We start from the raw sequence: 21,301 nt of genomic DNA, 5'->3' as shown, positions 1-21,301 counted from the left end.
TATGCAAATCTTTGTACATAAACATTCAGGAATGAAACCATATAAAACACATATAGCGTTAGAGTTTTTTCATTTCAAATTTATTAATGGAAAAAATGAACGATTTTCAAAAAATCTTTTAACCAAATGATGGCACATACCATGAAGCTTCATAATGAGCAAAAAAAAAAAAAAGGCCAAAATTCACCAACGAACCTGCATCTCATCCTTAAGAATAATCACATTTCTTTTTTTAGTGTATATGTCCATAGACCCTCCACCAACTATGATATGTCCAAGCATTGTAATGAGATGGAATATTTTGTCACTCAGTACATGTAGATACACATGTAGATTGATAACATAGCGAAATTCAAAGCTATATTCCTAACTGTAACACCAATTGATATTATTAAAACTGCACTAGCTGTAGAGTGGTCAGCTTTGAATCTTAGACTACAGGTTGCAGGTTGTGGAGTCATGGTGTGTGAATGGTTAGAGTGGCTGACTTGGAATCTACAGGTTGCAGGTTGTGGAGTCATGATGGGTGAATGGTTAGAGTGGCTGGCTTGGAATCTACAGGTTGCAAGTTGTGGAGTCATGATGGGTGAATGGTTAGAGTGGCTGACTTGGAATTTACAGGTTGCAGGTTGTGGAGTCATGATGGGTGAATGGTTAGAGTGGCTGACTTGGAATCTACAGGTTGCAGGTTGTGGAGTCATGATGGGTGAATGGTTAGAGTGGCTGACTTGGAATCTACAGGTTGCAGGTTGTGGAGTCATGATGGTTGAATGGTTAGAGTGGCTGACTTGGAATCTACAGGTTGCAGGTTGTGGAGTCATGATGGGTGAATGGTTAGAGTGGCTGACTTGGAATCTACAGGTTGCAGGTTGTGGAGTCATGATGGTTGAATGGTTAGAGTGGCTGACTTGGAATCTACAGGTTGCAGGTTGTGGAGTCATGATGGTTGAATGGTTAGAGTGGCTGACTTGGAATCTACAGGTCGCAGGTTGTGGAGTCATGATGGGTGAATGGTTAGAGTGGCTGACTTGGAATCTACAGGTTGCAAGTTGTGGAGTCATGATGGTTGAATGGCTAGAGTGGCTGACTTGGAATCTACAGGTTGCAAGTTGTGGAGTCATGATGGGTGAATGGCTAGAGTGGTCGGCTTTGAATCTACAGGTTGCAGGTTCAAGCCCAATCTGATTAAAATATGATGTGGCGGAAGTGGCTAAATGCTTTATTTACCTCTATTTCTATCGTTTTGTGACGTTTGTTTTTGTTCCAAGTGATTAGAGGTAAATAAAGCATTTAGCCGCTTTCACCACATCAGATTTTAATCAGATTGGTTCAAGCCCTGTACTCTTACTGCCATTTGTTTCTGAATGACTAAAGTCCTACAGCAAGATTTGAACCACGATTGTGCCTCAGTCAACCCAGCTGTATAATTGGGGACCTGGTAGGATAGAGGTTGCAATATGAATGCTTTAATCCTATGCGCTTAACAAGGCTTTATAGCCAAAAATAGAAATACAATAAAACAAACACTAAATATAATAATAAATATGTCAATCTATAAAATATAAATACACAGATTGTCTCCCGCATATCTAGAGTTTATTATTAACAGTAAACCTGTTATCTAAAGAAACATGTCATATATTATTTCAATAGTATACAGACCTGTGTATATATGTATGTAATATAGATATATATCCATGAATTTAAATGATATTTCATTTATTTTTTCATAACATGGTTCCCGGGCTCCCTGTGCTGTAACAGGTATCGACAAATGCTCCAAAAAAATACAACAGTGTACTTTCATCTTTTTACATGCTAGAGAGGAGTGTTGTCCTTACCATTGGAGTGAAGGCACTAATAGTTGTTCATAACAATGACAGAAGATTTGAAATAAATGTATTAGCAATGAGAAAAAATGACAAATGAGTACATTTCAACTTCACTACTTCTACATCTCCACTGTGCACTAAACCTAATAGTATGCATTTAAAAAAAAACATCATACAGATTGATTCAAGTGCCTGTGTATGTAACTATTTCTTTTTTAATCAAAAATTGTCTGAGGGTGTGTCATGTTAAATGAGTGAAACACCAAGCCTACATCATTTTAGCTGTATCTAACGTGAACAGTGCAAGTATGTACATGTAGCTTGAAACAAATACTTATAGTGGTTTGTAGAAGGAATCAAATGATACTGACTATATACATACCTACATACATACATACATACATACATACATACATACATACATACATACATAAACACATACGATCACTGTACATGCATACACATATCACAAGAACTAAAACATGTATCTGTGTCTCTGGTAAAGTATATGTAAACACCATCACACAAAAACACACATGCCAGCAGCTTTGAGGGTAACATCTTGTGTAAGGTAATTTATCATTCTGTCCTCATGGTGTGACTGAAGTCAATGAAGTAATTTAGTGTCACAGTGGCATTTATATCAAAATGCTATTAGTTAGGCCTCCCCCCCCCCCCACCCCCCAACTACCACCACAAAAAAAATTAGAAAAAAATAGTGAGTTTGTATGGTTCTGATAATGCCCAATTTCAAAATTGGGGTGGGTAGGTAGGATTTATTTTTAATTTTTTTTGTATCATCAACGATCTGTTCAAATGTTCTATTCATATTTACGGAGGTCAACAGAGACTTCTCATCGATGTAATAACACTTTCTGTCCGATATTCAGAAGACACTGTGTGGTACTCGGTATTACACCATGTTGTTTTGATCACATGATGCAATGATGTCTTCAAATCTCATTATTTTTTGTTCGACTGCAAATTTTCTTGATTTTTTAATAATTTTTTTGAATTTCTTTAAAAAAAGTTGAGGGTGGCAGTAAAAATCTAGGTTGGGTCGATAAGTAACCGGAACCAAGCAATTTTTAGACATTGACCTCTGCCCTTGACTCTGTGTTCTGTGAAGATTTTTATTTTTACGCCTTACATGTATTTCAGAGACAGAATATACTGGTACACATACCAAACCTGAAGTGGGTCAACTTTGACATGACATGGATCTAAAACTAAAAGTGCACATGGCCAGTAAGGTTTTGTTTATAAGTGTGGATGTTATTAGTAAAGACAAAACTGTGTAATGTATCTCGTGAAAATGATGACAAGGCGTTTTTGATGAACATTATAAATTGGAATCTATTCCTATTCAATCAGAATTCTGGGGTAAAATGCTACAAATGTAAGGCTATGTATATGAATTAATTCATGTATTAAAAAAAGACGTATTTTCTTCTTTCTGTTCACAGTTGTCGATTTTTTAGTTATACTGAAACCTGTGATGATTTCTCAGTGATAGTGGACGAAGATGGCTTCCAAGGTGAGTTACCAGCTGTCTAGTTCCTATACGACGTACACGTTACAATTACTACCATCATCTCCACTCACATATGGTATAGAGAAAGTCCTTATTCTAGCACAGAAGTCTGTGCTACACCTGACTGTGTTCATATAAACATGATGAAGTTATCGTGTCCCCACATGATTTTAGTTCAGACTGGAGAGGTGGAGTTCAGTTAATGAGCAATTGTCTAAAGGAACTAACTAATTGCAACTGCCAGTCAATTTGTGATGGACATGCATTGTTTACACTTCGCCTAGTGGGGGTAGCACAGATTTATGTGTTAGAATAATGACTTTCCCTATACGTTAATGGAGATGATAGTAGTAATTGTAACGCGTCATATATATGAACTAGGCTATCAAATTATGAATATTTCAAGTTTCAGATCATATCCTTATCATATACAAAGATAGACAACTTTAGTGTACATGATACACTTTACTAGTTTGTTTATAGGAATGGGTAAGGTGGAGATTGTTGTCTCTATATGTTTTCATTGTTATGAACAAATAACTCTGCAAACAACTTACAAAGTACGCAGCTCAGATGTGTTTGACATTTGTGCGAGTCCTTACTGTGGTGTGGTGTTAGTCTTGGTACCCTAAATATAATTCTATTAATATCAAATATTGGTTTTATGCAGACTAAAGCGTGACCTGGAGTACACTTTCAATAACTTTGTTTCTAATAATTGTATACTAGATTTCTAATGATTGTAAATTAGATTTGGTCAGATTAACACCTGATGTAGAATTGTTGAATTTGTCCAAATATGAATACTGACAGGTACCGATACAAACCAATAGATAGGCTTCAACTTCAGATATTGACATTTCATGAGTCACATGGCCTTTGTAGAAACTGATGATGTCAGCACATGAACTCATGATGTCACAAACACTGAAATTATTTTGGCCGTAAGAATTGATATCAGCACATGAGTTGATGATGTCACAAATATTTTGGTCCCTAAAATTGATGTCACTGTGTGAACTGATGATGTCACAAATATTGAAATTATTTTCGCCATAAAAGGTGATGATGCCAGTGCATGAACTGATGATATCATCACATTATGGCCACACAAACTGGTAATGTCACTGGTGTATGTATTAATGATATCGACATTGTCACAGTCTGGTGATTGGCATTGCATACTAAGTCAGTATGTTTTGTTCATGATTCGATCAGATTTGACATAAGCTATCCTTTCAGTACAAAGAATTAAATGTGAATTAAGCATAGGGAGCAACAAAGGAAATAAAAACATGCATGTCATGAACACACAGCACTGACAAATTCTAATGAAAATTTTAATAAAACTTCATTGATGACTACGTGAAAGTTTTAAACAAATGGTTTGTGGCCCATTCTTTTGTAATAGTTAATATTCTGGTAGTGTAGAAGGCTAGATTGAAATTAAATTGAATATTTCTGAATATTATTTTGTGTGGGAACCATTCTGTAAACACATTATACACCTGAACACATGCTGTATATTTCTAAGTCGGCATTCTTTCAGAGTTCACCACAGTGATACAGTGATCAACATGCCATCATCCTGACGTCCGTCATGGCTCATTTCTCCAACCACCAAACACTATATGCATACAAATTTAGGTCAATACTTTGTCTACACATATCCCTCTGCATGATAATTAGGACTTCATTTTTTTCTGTTTTACCAAGTCAAAATATTGATGTTTCATTTGGAAATCTAAACAGACTTTGGATAGCCTCATATTATCTATTGTATCACGATTGTTGATAGCACGGAAATGAAAGTAGAGAAATTGAACTGTATTGATTTGAGTAAAGTAACCACAGACTAATTATAGCATTCATTAATGATGTCTTGCTACCATTATCTTTATTTTATTGACTTTGTGATTTGAAGAAGTGGTTTTTAAGTGCTCAATGTATGTGAAGTATTTGGAAGTGTCATATCATAGACAGCGGTACTATCTGTGTGTGCATCACATATCAGACTTGAACTTGAAGGAAATTTTCCTGCTTCATAGACAAGGAAAAGCCTGGATTGATTCATGGACTTGTAAAAGTCAGCCATTAAATTTCTTGAAAAAAAATATTGGATAGGACTTTGGGTTGCTGTGTAAATACTTTGAATATTAGAGAGTACTATTTCAAAATTATCAATGTTGACTTTACAAAAACAACACCATAGATTTTATTCCCTCTGTTTGCAAAGGAAATGTCAATTGAATGTTGTGGAGTAAGTGATATAGATGGTTTTACATTAATGGTTTGATATGAAAGTCAATGTGAATGCTAAATTATAGTATTTGTATCTTTAGAAGATTTACATGTACACCACATATGGACGTACTGGAGATTGATTGTTTTAGGAAATGAATGGAGACTCACAGACAGACAGACAGACAAACTGGCAGTCAGGCACAAAGAACATGCATATGGGAACATGTACATACATGTATGTACCTGACAGATAAATACATGTAGACACAGACTCCCCCCCCCCCACACACACACACACAGACCCCCCCCCCCCCATACACACATGTATACAGACCCCCCTCCCACACACACACACATGTGCGTGGACGCACATGCATGCATGTGTGCAGGCTTCTTCGTAAATAATCATTTATAGTCAGTCTAACTCATAAACACAATTGAAATATATACTTTCCTGCCCTTAGATTATTTATATAGCATGGGTCTCAATATGGTATGATCAGACTGGGGTGAAGCAAAACGCATACAGAATAATTGAAAACTCTATGAACCAATGCTACATACATAATAAATGCCAGACTGAATTATTGATAACCAGTAATTAATGATGGTTTTGTTATAAAGCTTTATATGATGAGATATATAATTGTCTCTTTTAAATAATTAGATACAAATTGCATCATTTTGCCAATATGATTTCATGTAACCATGGTAACTACATATTCAATCATGGTTTTCTATTGGCAGTAGAATACTGGAAAGTGCATGTCTACAATAAACTATATTCTGTGCATATCAATTCATAAGCTAGCATTCATTGGTGTGAATTAATTATATAAATTATACATGTATGTGCTGATGCCATGTGTGTCATGGTGCTGCAGATCTCAGTCTGTAAGCATGTGAATACATTGAGGCCCGTTTGCACTGTGTTGCATTTCCTACTAATATCCCGGCTTGCTTTGTAAGGATGACTTGATGATATTCATCTCACCTCGTATTTTCACATAATATACACCTGTACACATTCACATTCAAATCAGATCATAGTGGTCGGAATGTCATAATTGCATCTGATACTATCAGCTACCACTCGCATACATAACGTAATGCTATTGTGTCATCAATTCTCAAGATCTCTCTTTGCTGTATGGCTAGCTCAATGAGGTCCTGAGGTGAAATTACAAATTCAACACAGAATGCTACTTATACAAGTTGTTTACCTCATTCTAACAGTTGGAGGTGTACTCATTTGAATGAACAACTTTTGGTTCATGATTTCTCATTTAGCCAGTTGGGGTTAGAGATGATTCGATAAACATTGGCATCCAGACTATAAGCCTGTCCCCCATCTAAATTCTGATCCTGTTTCGATTCAAATCAAATTCGGTTCTCCTGTCCCCATATGCCCTTAAATTGGTTGTAAACCGTTTTAATTGAACCGGTCTTCGAAACCACCTTAGAGACTCAGGTAGTTTCAGTTCGGTTTGGAACAGGTTTGTTATAATTAGGACAAGAAAAACCGACTGAGAATCGATTTAACTTGAATCGGTTCAATGTCCATTACCCACAGCTGCACACTTGAATAATGACCTCCAGGTTAAATTTTGCAAGTTACTTGCTTTGTACGCCGACACCTTCACTTTGGAACACAACTGGAGTATCTAAAATATTATCCAGTATGAAATGGCATTGCCTGAGCATGGAATGTTCAACGGTAAGTGAGAGACAAAAAGAACCACTTGATTGCTACAAAAACCTTATTTTATTCAACACCTAAAAAGAAGTCTTTTTGCCGATCGGAATATTTCTGATATTGATAGATACTTCGTTCCCATCTGGTGGTAGTTGTCACAACCAGAAATGATCGTGTAGTATTTGATGAACGGGCATCGATTAAGTTTAACCCCACAGCCCAGGCATGACTTTCTACTTGTTACATTAATTTACTAACAAAGTTACTTACATGTACCTACAATTTCTCGGGTTTCGAACATCCATTACAGTTTGAAGGATCATTTGCTGCCAAAGTCAAGACTTGGGACACATCGAACAGAAAAATAATTAAAACAGTATGGTGTGTATGACATGTCATGTGACTCTTAATGAAAGTTAATGGGAACAGCCGAACATCTGATCGTACTGGCCACATTTTATATGGTCTTCACCCTAATTGATTTTAACAGAATTATGTGGAAAGGATGTTGTCAAAAAGGGTCAAAGCTAGGCCGCACTGCATGTCATGTTGGGATGGGCCCGACATCATGAAAGTTACACGAGCAACAATCCGGAAATTACCAAATAATAACGGCGGATGCAATGTCACGAATTTGAGGTCAACTTTCAAGTCTCGAAGACAGTGTGGTTCAGCATGATTAGATCCGTTTATTGAGGTGAAAACAAAAAGACCGATCTTCAAAAATAATTTTTCAGGTTTTACAATGTAGTTGTTTTGGAGAGATTTGTACATTTTTTCACATGATATTTGGAACACTGACATGAAAACCATTAAGGGCAATGCTCATCGCCGTCATTGTGCAGTGTGTGTTTAAGTGAGTGCCGATATGTGGAAACGGGCGAATGAAACCACAGAAACAACGTGAAGATTCTCTAAAAAGCACGAGGACAGTGGTAAATACAATTTTCTATTGAAAGAATGTTTTGCAGAGATAATAAAATGTTTTTAAACTTTGAATGGATTTTTGTAAGTTTAGTTTGCATACCGATGACGATGTAAATGGGTGCATGAAATAGTAAGCGTTGAAATAGGACAAATAATTCATGTTCCCATTTCCTATTATGAACTAAAACAAATGAGTTACGCTTCTTGTGGGCAGTAAGAGGTGTTGGCAAAGGTTTGTAAGTATAGATCAAAGTGCATATACACTTGTCAGCTATTCTCGATCATCCTAAACTTCAATCATATTTAGGTAAAATTAGGGCCATATTACGTTGCTTGGCCCAAATCTATCGTGGCATTGCTTCACCCATAATATAGCAGTCAACATAGTCGTGATTAACTCATATTCGTCTATCCAAATGGCCCGTCGTCAAGTGACAAATAACTGTTGAACTCTGGCAGCCCTCGCTTTGATGGATGACTTTGATAATGAGGTTATTTCCCTTAAAATCCTCCATGTTGATTGCAAGTTGTCATAGTAATGCACTGTAGCTATGTCATCGAATCAAGTGAACATGATAAAAATTTGACATGTCGGGGCAGTAAACCAAACTGAATCGATTTAAAATCCATTTCTAACATTTCGAGTTGGGACATAAACTGAATTTGAACTGGTTTAACTGAATGAATTCAATTTGATTTGATTCAAAATTGATTCATATGGGGACAGGGCTTAGCCAATGAGTATAGGAAGTATCAGAGAAGTATGGTATTATGTCAGTTCTTGAAAAAAGAAGTTAATGATAGATCAGATATTTCCAGCTATGACTCATGTAAAGGTTTACCAGCACTAGAGGAACCAAATGGTGCCAAACAACCAGTATGCAGAATAGATCACACACGCGATGCAAACCCATAAAACTCACACTTGCAAACATGAAACTATACTTGGTTGAGAATGATGTACAATGCCATGCGCAAGCCAAGTTCAGCAAAAATTATGGAATTTATACCCTGGTCATTCTACTTCACGACAACACGCATCTATGTCATGACAACACGTCTGTCTCTTCATCGCTGGTTCTGCTGTGTTAGATTGCCATTACTTTCCCTGATTTTTCTCAGATATTACTTTATTTATGTTATTCTCCCATATTTGTATTCATTTCGTCAGAAAATACTCGTGACGTAATGGTTGTGTCACTACTCATCTAGTCACTTGTAATGACAAGGTGCCTTAGGTCACTCGTAACATCTGATTTTCAATGAATGTGAAATGACATGAAGTACAGTCTATGTAGATGATAGTAATACTAATGCTATGACATGATAATAGGAGTAGTCCAAGGAAACTTACAATCAAACATTAATGCCAACACTTTTGAAATCAGCATTACTTTTCTCCGTGTAAAATATGTCAAGTTGTCAATAAATCAGCTGCTTCATTCCCAACCTTCAAAGGAAACTTGTCAAATAATTTCCTATCAATTTTTTGAACTGCACAGCTCAAGAAAGAAAGACTCACTCAGAATCCTCCAGCAGTAATGTAAACAGTACATAGAGATACTCAGCTAGTATAAATACACTAAAAAGTTTCAAATTAGAATTTGATGTTCAGTCGAGGAAATGTGTGAAAATTTAAAATGCAAGTGGGAATGTTTAAATAAAAATAGATTTGTAGTGTCATGCAATCATGACTCCAAGCATAACAATATTATCTTACAAGGCTGAAATATGTTTTCAAATTCCACAACTGTATTTGAAATTTAAAAAAAATTTCTTTGTATGTATAGAGTTGTATAAGTACAAAACTATGGATAAAATTTGTTTTGCTTACGTGCAGTAGAAGACGTATCTGTGCCTGGTAATTATAAAAGGCCCTGCATGTACATGTATGTGAATGAAATCTGTGGATTATATGTGTTTGCTCACAAAGACTTTTCTGTGCAATGGAATTAAGCTGCAGTTTTTCAATAGTATGATAGCGATGTACTTACCACAAATGTGGAAGTATTAATAAAATCATGTACCAGCAATTATTTACTATATATCATATATATATTGCATGCATACTGCCCTGGTATATATACACTGCAGTGCAATAATGTATGTATTTAATGTATGATTGTACATGTATGTAGTTTGTATTTGTTTAAAAATGAAATTAATTGTTTCAGATGAATTACAGGTAATAATAACAGAACACCAGTACATGTGAGTGCCAGCGTTGGTACTCACTTACTTGCAATGTTGTCTATTGTACATTCATTTTTGTCACTGTTAAAACAACACAAGCACTCTTTCAAATGTCATTAGTATGACCTACTGGCACTTGTATGATCTTGGGTTCTGTCAAAGTATTATGTGATTATTTTTAATCCTGAAATGAAATGAAATGTAATTTAGTGGTTGCTCCACTGCCACAGTGACTGCATATTAATTTGTGATATTTAGATTTAGAAGTGCATTTATAATTACAGCTGTGATGCCAAGTTCTTTTAATATGTCATTGAGTAATGAAAGGTGATGGAAATGATAGATACTAGTAGGAGTTCTATAAAGTTGTTGCCAATTTTATTACAAATCAAGCACTAGATTCAGATTGTGGGGGTAGGAGAGTCAGTGTGGCAGGGTTTTGGCAAGCAGTTAGTGGTAGGTAGAAATGATCCTAAAGTAAATTATTCTACGAAAACTTGCTTTCATCAAACTGTAATTGCAGAAAATTCTATATTTTTCTATATTTAGTAGATCATCATGCTATTAAAAGTCTATGTTGTTTCTACTCTGTCTGTGGTAGGTGATGAATCATTCATACCAGGTTGATCTGATTAATGACATCATGTGACATGTGGACTACAGACTAAGTTTATTGTCTACTATAGTAAAATGTAATAAATTAAAGTAGATTTTTTTGTCTATAAACTTATTAAAGATGTATACAATGGTTTTAACTTAGATGTCAAAAGTACTGATATATGTGTCAGAGATTACTTACACCGTGGCTGTGCACACTAGTGGTATTTTCATTGCAGTGCCATACTGAAAACATTATTACATACCTGCATGCAAATGATATGCAAATGAGGACACGATTGTTCGCTACAAACAAAATTGCGTGATCGCACTGAATGATTTTTATGGGAATATGCTGTTTTAGATAAACATACGTAATAGTAAGAACCCTATAGATGCCACGTAATTGCCAGTGTGGGTACTCGGCAGTATTTGCACTCATTCTTGCAGTGTTTTCTGCTGCACTTTCACTTGCTACACTTTTGAAAGTAAGTGTGCAGAGGGTAACCAATATTTTCATCAATTCAAATTGATTGTATTTGCCAAAGTTTTACAAAACTACTCAAAGTTGAAATATAATTAATGATTACTGTTATCTCGTGAAACATTTTTCTTTTTCAGTAATACTTGAAAATATATATTGTATTAACTTGTTCCTACTCCTAGATTCATGGATTTCAATACCCCAGTGCATACAATTCAGGGAGAAACTCCCACAATGCCCTGCAGCAAAAACATGATAAAAAGCCACTAGACAGATCAGCTACCACAATATTTTCACTAGTCTGATATGAACTGTTTTGTCTGTTACTGTTATGTTATGTCTTTGACAAATCTGCCTAAATAAATCAGCTAGTAGTAATTAGATGAATACAGTAATGTTAAAATTTGATTTGAAACTCCTGAGGTTCACTCCAGAGTCAATGGTTACTAAGCTTGAACCTGTCCATCCATCCATCCATCCATCTGTCTCTGTTCTGTGTCTGTCTCTGTGTATGTCTGTCTGTCTCTGTCTGTCTTTGTGTGTCTGTCTATATATCTGTCTGTCTCACTCTTTGTCTCTGTCTGTCTGTCTGTCTGTCTGTCTGTCTGTCTGTCTGTCTGTCTGTCTGTCTGTCTGTCCATCCATCCATCCATCCATCCATCCATCCATCCATCCATCTGTCTGTCTCTATATTCTGTCTGTGTCTGTGTCTGTCTCTGTCTCTGTCTCTGTGTACATGTATGTATGTCTGTCTCTCAGTCTGTCTTTTTGTGTCTCTGTCTATATATCTGTGTCTCAATCTTTGTCTCTGTCTGTCTGTCTGTCTGTCTGTCTGTCTGTCTGTCTGTCTGTCTGTCTTAGTATATTTCTCTGTCCATCCATCCATCCATCCATCCATCCATCCATCCATCCATCTGTCTCTATGTTGTCTATGTCTGCCTGTGTGTGTGTGTGTCTGTCTGTCTGTCTGTCTCATTCTGTCTGTCTGTCTGTCTGTCTGTCTGTCTGTCTGTCTGTCTGTCTGTCTGTCTGTCTGTCTTAGTATATTTCTCTGTCCATCCATCTATCCATCCATCCATCCATCCATCCATCCATCCATCCATCCATCCATCCATCTGTCTCTGTGTTGTCTATGTCTGCCTGTGTGTGTGTGTGTGTGTCTGTCTGTCTGTCTGTCTCATTCTGTCTGTCTGTCTTTCTGTCTGTCTGTCTGTCTGTCTGTCTGACTGACTCTGTCTGTCTGTCTGCCTCTTTCTGCCTCTCTTTCTATTTCTCTCTCTCTCTCTCTCTCTCTCTCATTCTCATATTTTATTTGCACAATGCATGTAGTATGTGTGTGCAAAGTATTTACTTCAGCATGGATAATGAGATAATACGTAAGAAATACTATTTGATATGTGAACTGTTATCCTTTTTTGTAACAATTTGTCAAATTGATAAAATTACATGCCAAGAGTTGCCATCAAACCCTGTGGTTACAATCGAACTATAAAAATAAATAATTAGAAAATGATTGCTATTTATGTCAACTTTTGTCCCTTTTTTGGTAACATTGATGGATTTTTATCTCCCATAGGTAGGATGAAAACATCAACTTTGTACATTAGAGCAATAACTTAGCAAGATAATTGTAGCAACTAAGCTATTTAATCACTAAACTCTACTGTGAATATTTCTGTTATCAAAATGACGATAAAACTCTGTTATTGATGTATTCTGCAGGGGTTGTAAATTATGAATGACAGTAAATTATAAAATTTGTCTGTTGTATGAGTTATTAAATATTACTTTATTGAAATACATACATGTAGTTTGTTGTTGACTTGTTGACGGAGGTATTTGTATCTTTAATGAAAACTAAATTTTTCCACTATGTTAGGGATGATCGCACAATGTCACACAAGCTCAAAATAAGCAAACTTTGTTCATGGGAGGGGTGGGGGGGGGGTGGGGGGGTGATCTGGTGTTGATGCAGTTGCATGCTGAACTTCATTTTCGCACTACTAACCAAATTTCGCAAACTTATTCACGCCTGCAATGATAACAGCTTCTATATTTACTACTGAGATGTTGATAAGTTGTCTGATAAAAAATTACTTCTAATGTGATCTTGTGATCTAGAGTGCTGGGCTTCCTGTTGTATTTTGATGTGTTTACCATCATCTCAGTAAACAGGTTCATAAGGGTTAGAAATTCATGTTTACCATCATGTTTTTACATTGCATTGATCGTAGTTGTACCGATGTAACTGCTACATTTTGCATCATGGTTTACATCCTATATAAACATGTGATGTTGTACTTGTGAACGTTCGTTTAGGGGGAGGGTTTTTCCCAGTGAATGTTTGTTTACATGTAGGAGGAAGGGAAGGAGCTTTTGTCCTAAACGAACAGTGTTTGCTTGTCAAGTTTGTGCATTCAGCTATTTTTAGATGTCGCTGTCTAATTTGAAAAAAATCTTAATTGCCAATTTACTCATCGGTGCAGTCAGCACACTTTTTTTTCCACCATTCAAAAGGCCATGAATACACATGTTGTTTGTTTACCATTTATTTGTAGTTTTGATGTTTGTTACATATTTAACGAATCTGCAACGCTGTAAAATAAATCCAAACTATTTTATTAGCTATGATCAGTTTATTGCAATATCATACACCTTGAACAGTATTCATTCACATATGGGTAAACAGTATCCGCATTAGCAGTACACATGTAAGGTGACATATAACCAATCAAATTGATTTTAAGTCCATACCCAAAATTGATGCCGCAATGAATCACAAATTACTACAATACTACTTATAGATATAACAGACCTCTAATTAACATGATACAATATCTAATTATCAATATTTTTACAATTTTCAGTGAAAATATTGTTGATTGTCTGATTGAAAAAAATGATACTTCAGTTATAGCTAGTGTAGGTTTATTCATCATCTCCATCATAAATCTTAATTACAATACTTCTTAAAAACATTCAGTGTTCATAGTAGCTACTTAGAGAATGATGCAATATATCATTTCAAAGGCCATAGTATGATGTTAGATAGCATGACTGATATATATTGTATAGAACTAAGAATAAACACTGCAACCACTAAGCATAATTTATTCATTTGAAAGTGAAGGAATATGAATATTTCTTTGATGGAGAATTTCATAAACAGCGCCCTCAAGCATTCACTCACAGTAGTTTGGTCATTTTGTGGCAATTTGATTGGCTGTCTTATTTCGCTTAGTATCCAACACATCGAATCATAATTTTGCAGTGGAACCGTGCTGAAATGTTTCAGCAACTCAACGATTTTAACTTTTGCAGTACATGTACCATAATCTAAATAATACTTTATACATGGATGATGTACAGGTCTGTCAACATGTAGTGTACCAGCATACATGTACATGTATACCGGTACATGTACAAGTGAATACATTGATTTTAATACTAATGGCACATGTCATTGATGTTCTTATGCAAACATACTTTATATAATGGAATGCCCGTTTTTTCCATATTTTACATATGGGATTATCATTATGGAAACCTAAATTTAGCAATTATGAATATTAATCATAATTCTAAATCCTGTGCTGACCTGCATGCGTGCTGTAATGAAATACAAAATGTGTTTCCTTCTTGCAAGTCACTACATAGGAAGAGATAGCGAACACCAAATTATGGTTTGCCACAAGAAATTTCGGTGCTAGTATAGTTCATCAAATTGTCTTAGAGCCTTTAGAGAGCTGGGGCATACTGGTGCCATCTGAGTATTTTCAGGTGTAATAACATAAGTGCAAGGAAAAATGGCATTTCTGGTAAAATTTATGTGAGTTAAATATGAGAGCTTGACCAAGTCTTTTCAGATGTTGTTGAAGAGAGGACTAAAAAAGACAAAAAGCAGATAATGACATTGTGTATTACTGGAATCTAAGTGCAAGAAAATATGTTGTCTAGTAGAGACATGACCCTGTACCAGTTTGTGTTATGCCAGCCAGTTGTGCTGTACTAGTTGTAATTGAGTGTTATGCCAGCCAGTTGTACTGCACTAGCTGTAATTGAGTGTTGTGCCAGCCAGTTGTGCTGCACTAGCTGTAATTGAGTGTTATGCCAGCCAGTTGTGCTGCACTAGTTGTAATTGAGTGTTGTGCCAGCCAGTTGTGCTGCACTAGTTATAATTGAGTGTTGTGCCAGCCAGTTGTGGTGCACTAGCTGTAATTGAGTGTTGTGCCAGCCAGTTGTGCTGCACTAGTTGTAATTGAGTGTTATGCCAGCCAGTTGTGCTGCATTAGTTGTAATTGAGTGTTATGCCAGCCAGTTGTGCTGCACTAGCTGTAATTGAGTGTTGTGCCATCCAGTTGTGCTGCACTAGCTATAATTGAGTGTTATGCCAGCCAGTTGTGCTGCACTAGTTGTAATTGAGTGTTGTGCCAGCCAGTTGTGCTGTACTAGTTGTAATTGAGTGTTATGCCAGCCAGTTGTGCTGTACTAGTTGTAATTGAGTGTTGTGCCAGCCAGTTGTGCTGCACTAGTTGTAATTGAGTGTTATGCCAGCCAGTTGTGCTGCACTAGTTGTAATTGAGTGTTATGCCAGCCAGTTGTGCTGCACTAGCTGTAATTGAGTGTTGTGCCAGCCAGTTGTGCTGCACTAGCTGTAATTGAGTGTTGTGCCAGCCAGTTGTGCTGCACTAGTTGTAATTGAGTGTTATGCCAGCCAGTTGTGCTGCACTAGCTGTAATTGAGTGTTGTGCCAGCCAGTTGTGCTGCACTAGCTGTAATTGAGTGTTATGCCAGCCAGTTGTGCTGTACTAGTTGTAATTGAGTGTTCCAGTTGTGCTGCACTAGTTGTAATTGAGTGTTGTGCCAGCCAGTTGTGCTGCACTAGCTGTAATTGAGTGTTGTGCCAGCCAGTTGTGCTGCACTAGTTGTAATTGAGTGTTGTGCCAGCCAGTTGTGCTGCACTAGCTGTAATTGAGTGTTGTGCCAGCCAGTTGTGCTGCACTAGTTGTAATTGAGTGTTGTGCCAGCCAGTTGTGCTGCACTAGCTGTAATTGAGTGTTGTGCCAGCCAGTTGTGCTTCACTAGCTGTAATTGAGTGTTATGCCAGCCAGTTGTGCTGCACTAGCTGTAATTGAGTGTTATGCCAGCCAGTTGTGCTGTACTAGTTGTAATTGAGTGTTCCAGTTGTGCTGCACTAGCTGTAATTGAGTGTTGTGCCAGCCAGTTGTGCTGCACTAGCTGTAATTGAGTGTTGTGCCAGCCAGTTGTGCTGCACTAGCTGTAATTGAGTGTTGTGCCAGCCAGTTGTGCTGCACTAGCTGTAATTGAGTGTTGTGCCAGCCAGTTGTGCTGCACTAGTTGTAATTGAGTGTTGTGCCAGCCAGTTGTGCTGCACTAGCTGTAATTGAGTGTTGTGCCAGCCAGTTGTGCTTCACGAGCTGTAATTGAGTGTTATGCCAGCCAGTTGTGCTGCACTAGTTGTAATTGAGTGTTATGCCAGCCAGTTGTGCTGCACTAGCTGTAATTGAGTGTTGTGCCAGCCAGTTGTGCTGCACTAGTTGTAATTGAGTGTTATGCCAGCCAGTTGTGCTGCACTAGTTGTAATTGAGTGTTGTGCCAGCCAGTTGTGCTGCACTAGCTGTAATTGAGTGTTGTGCCAGCCAGTTGTGCTGCACTAGTTGTAATTGAGTGTTGTGCCAGCCAGTTGTGCTGCACTAGCTGTAATTGAGTGTTGTGCCAGCCAGTTGTGCTGCACTAGTTGTAATTGAGTGTTGTGCCAGCCAGTTGTGCTGCACTAGCTGTAATTGAGTGTTGTGCCAGCCAGTTGTGCTTCACTAGCTGTAATTGAGTGTTATGCCAGCCAGTTGTGCTGCACTAGCTGTAATTGAGTGTTATGCCAGCCAGTTGTGCTGTACTAGTTGTAATTGAGTGTTCCAGTTGTGCTGCACTAGTTGTAATTGAGTGTTGTGCCAGCCAGTTGTGCTGCACTAGCTGTAATTGAGTGTTGTGCCAGCCAGTTGTGCTGCACTAGTTGTAATTGAGTGTTGTGCCAGCCAGTTGTGCTGCACTAGCTGTAATTGAGTGTTGTGCCAGCCAGTTGTGCTGCACTAGTTGTAATTGAGTGTTGTGCCAGCCAGTTGTGCTGCACTAGCTGTAATTGAGTGTTGTGCCAGCCAGTTGTGCTTCACTAGCTGTAATTGAGTGTTATGCCAGCCAGTTGTGCTGCACTAGTTGTAATCGAGTGTTATGCCAGCCAGTTGTGCTGCACTAGCTGTAATTGAGTGTTGTGCCAGCCAGTTGTGCTGCACTAGTTGTAATTGAGTGTTATGCCAGCCAGTTGTGCTGCACTAGTTGTAATTGAGTGTTGTGCCAGCCAGTTGTGCTGCACTAGCTGTAATTGAGTGTTATGCCAGCCAGTTGTGCTGCACTAGCTGTAATTGAGTGTTGTGCCAGCCAGTTGTGCTACACTAGTTGTAATTGAGTGTTGTGCCAGCCAGTTGTGCTGCACTAGCTGTAATTGAGTGTTGTGCCAGCCAGTTGTGCTGCACTAGTTGTAATTGAGTGTTATGCCAGCCAGTTGTGCTGCACTAGCTGTAATTGAGTGTTGTGCCAGCCAGTTGTGCTGCACTAGTTGTAATTGAGTGTTGTGCCAGCCAGTTGTGCTACACTAGCTGTAATTGAGTGTTGTGCCAGCCAGTTGTGCTGCACTAGCTGTAATTGAGTGTTGTGCCAGCCAGTTGTGCTACACTAGCTGTAATTGAGTGTTGTGCCAGCCAGTTGTGCTGCACTAGCTGTAATTGAGTGTTGTGCCAGCCAGTTGTGCTGCACTAGTTGTAATTGAGTGTTGTGCCAGCCAGTTGTGCTGCACTAGTTGTAATTGAGTGTTGTGCCAGCCAGTTGTGCTGTACTAGCTGTAATTGAGTGTTATATTTTAATCAATCAACAATATATTCACTACAAATTGTTAAAACTCTAATAATAAGACATTGATTGTATCAAGAAGTACTACTGTAACAGTAGTAACAGGGTGAAATTGTGATTGCATTAGGAGCACGTTTTTTTTTGGTGTGAACACAAAACTGGGTTGCACCTAGTGCAGCTGTAAGCTATGCCGTGACAGTCATAACTTTATCTTGATTTCACCACTACCAGTGTCAGTAGTCATCTGTCTAGTGCAGCTGTAAGCTATGCCGTGACAGTCATAACTTGATCTTGATTTCACCGCTACCAGTGTCAGTAGTCATCTGTCTAGTTAGATTAAACCCTGACATTTTACATTATTTTCACACTAACTAGAATTCCATTATATACTCATAAAATACTTGAGATGTGTACATGTACATTGGTAAGAAGCTAAGTAATAGACTGCACAAAATACTCGTCCCTTGAGGGCTGATGAGAAACCTTGATGGCATTAATCCTGTTGTTCACACTTCGTGAAATGAGTCTAGTATAGTGTTTTTTCTCATATGATGGTATCTAAGGGTATCTTTGTTTTCAGTGACTTTTTACTGTTGTTTGTTTGAATGTGAAGGCTTTCTGTGAAATTGAATGAAATGTATTATATCGATAGATTTTATTGACATATCATTTTCATACCAGAGTAGTGGTAGATGAGTATCAAAACTGACAATGGTTCTTTCTTTTCGTTTTCATCAGAAATACCCAAACATGAGAAGGTGAAAGTACAACCAAACAAATGGCGTGTGTTGAATGTTGCTGTGGGAGCCTATGCAACCAACAAAGTGTCTGGGCTTACCAAGATAGCCAAATCTGTTATTTTACCATTGGCTGATTACCATGTGTCTGTCTTCTGTATGTCTACTTACCAAACAGATTTCATTCTGGTAAGTCAAGTTATCTAACTTACCATTAGATGATTATCATGGGGTATGATAATTTTTTGCCAATTCTCGCTATCTGCAATACAATTCTATGCATCGCTAAGGAGTCAAATGGCACGCAGTCTCGCGACCGCACTTGCATTTGTCGACACCTACACTTCTGGTCGCCTATGTCAATATGTGTGAATGTTTCTCCCAAACAGTTTAATTTGTAATAAATAAGATAAATGCAAGTTTTAAGCTCATATAATTATGGAGGTGGGAAATTTAAATATGTACCGTATCTTTCCAGAGCAAAATTACAAGAGATGTCTACAACTGAAAATGGGAAAGAAACATTCCTGTGTATTAGCATAGCCGACCGGAAGTGTAGTTGTCGACATTAGAACGCGTTGTCGCGCGACTTCGTTCCATTTGACTCCACAGTGATGTGTAGAATTGTATTGCAGGTAGCGAGAATTATTTCACCAATCTACAAATCCGTAACTGGTAATAGGGACATGTAATTACCTCACTGAAATGGTCAGTCTTTCCAACCAAATTCATCATCATAACAAAAGACAGGCCAGTAAAGGTAACATTTACATCCCTACAGTTAAAACTGAATATGGGAAACGGGCATTTCACTATAGTGGTGTTGTTCTACGGAACAATCTACCCCTATCCATAAGATCAGCTCCAAACTCATCGATATTTAAAAGACATCTTAAGTATGTAGTCTGGTAATGTAAGTAGATATCTTTTGTAAAGTACTGGTACACTGTGCCTCAGTAACTTTTTGTCCTGGTTTATCCCCCTTTTTTTTTCTTTTTTTCTGTGTATGTAATCTTGCAACAGGTTCCATTGGGAGAACAGTGTGAATGCACTGAAATGGTGTCTGTATATATGAAAGATTAACACAGAAAAAATGATATTCAATAATGAGGAAGGGGTCGGGTGGGCAAGTTTCAGTGTGTTCTAATTGTTGCTGGATTTTTCTGATTCTGTATCAACTTAATGTTGGTTATTAATTATCTTGACTAATGACTGCATAATTGATCTCCAAGGTTACAATGGCTTCCATGTAAATTTGATGATGTAACATCATAGCGTGTAGATGATCCACAACTAGAATTAGTTATTAATCATGTTATCTTTAGATCAGTTTGTGTGAAGATTCTGTAATGGCCCACTTTGGATTAGGATATAAAATCTATTATAGATGTGAAAACAAATTGTCAGAGCTTATAGAAAGAGTTGGTCCACAACAAAAGAATGATCCCATACAAGCCTTTAATACATGTAGTATGATAACACTGATGTGATGAACTGGGGTTGAAACATTACTAAACTATTCAATGAAGAATGTGAGTTAGAGATTGTAGGATGACATTTATAATTATTGTGTGGAGACATGTGAATTAAAGGAGATTAATTCATTGATTTAAAAGCTCAGTTCAGATTAGGATTAAGACTAGATATGAAAAACAGTTTTCTGACAGAGCTGTTGAAAAAGTTGGTCCAGAACAAAAGAATGATCCTATATGTAATCCTTATGGCTTCACTAATATACAATAACATTCATGCAAGACACTTGGATTGCAATTTTTGCTTCCCAAATACTCCACAAAAGCCAGTACAGAAGAAAATGTGATCTACCATATTTTCTGAAATTTCAAGAATGAATTTACACACATTAAAACTTTATGAAGATTAAATTTATTGAATGAAACAAATTGAAATTCTTTGAAAATGTAAAAGTATATCATAGGTCAAAATTGTGAATTTTTATAATCTATAGTTTCCTTGAAAAAGCCAACTCGGGTGCAAAACTAGTTGAAGTTAACTGTTTTTGTATTCGGTTAGCACAGAAGCATTTGATAAAATATAAGCTTTACAACACCAGTAATTTAATTTACATGCATTATGTATCAGTATGTATGGTGTACATGTACTACTACCAGCAATCAC

The 21,301-nt window shown here is 37.2% G+C and overlaps 1 protein-coding gene across 1 annotated transcript in view; it reads left to right on the top strand.

Annotated features, from left to right (window-relative positions):
* LOC144449805 (cytosolic arginine sensor for mTORC1 subunit 2-like) overlaps window positions 1-21,301 on the top strand; it is a 49,149-nt gene that overhangs the window by 10,723 nt on the left and 17,125 nt on the right. Inside the window, exons 2-3 of the mRNA XM_078140378.1 lie at window positions 3,299-3,369; window positions 19,167-19,354. Coding sequence (XP_077996504.1) covers window positions 3,299-3,369; window positions 19,167-19,354 — 259 coding nt within the window. The remainder of the gene's footprint in view (window positions 1-3,298; window positions 3,370-19,166; window positions 19,355-21,301) is intronic.

This window comes from Glandiceps talaboti, chromosome 18, assembly GCF_964340395.1.
Source record: "Glandiceps talaboti chromosome 18, keGlaTala1.1, whole genome shotgun sequence".
NCBI lineage: Eukaryota > Metazoa > Hemichordata > Enteropneusta > Spengelidae > Glandiceps > Glandiceps talaboti.
The sequence above is the reverse complement of the archived record's forward strand: the minus strand, read 5'-3'. Positions and strand labels throughout refer to the sequence as shown.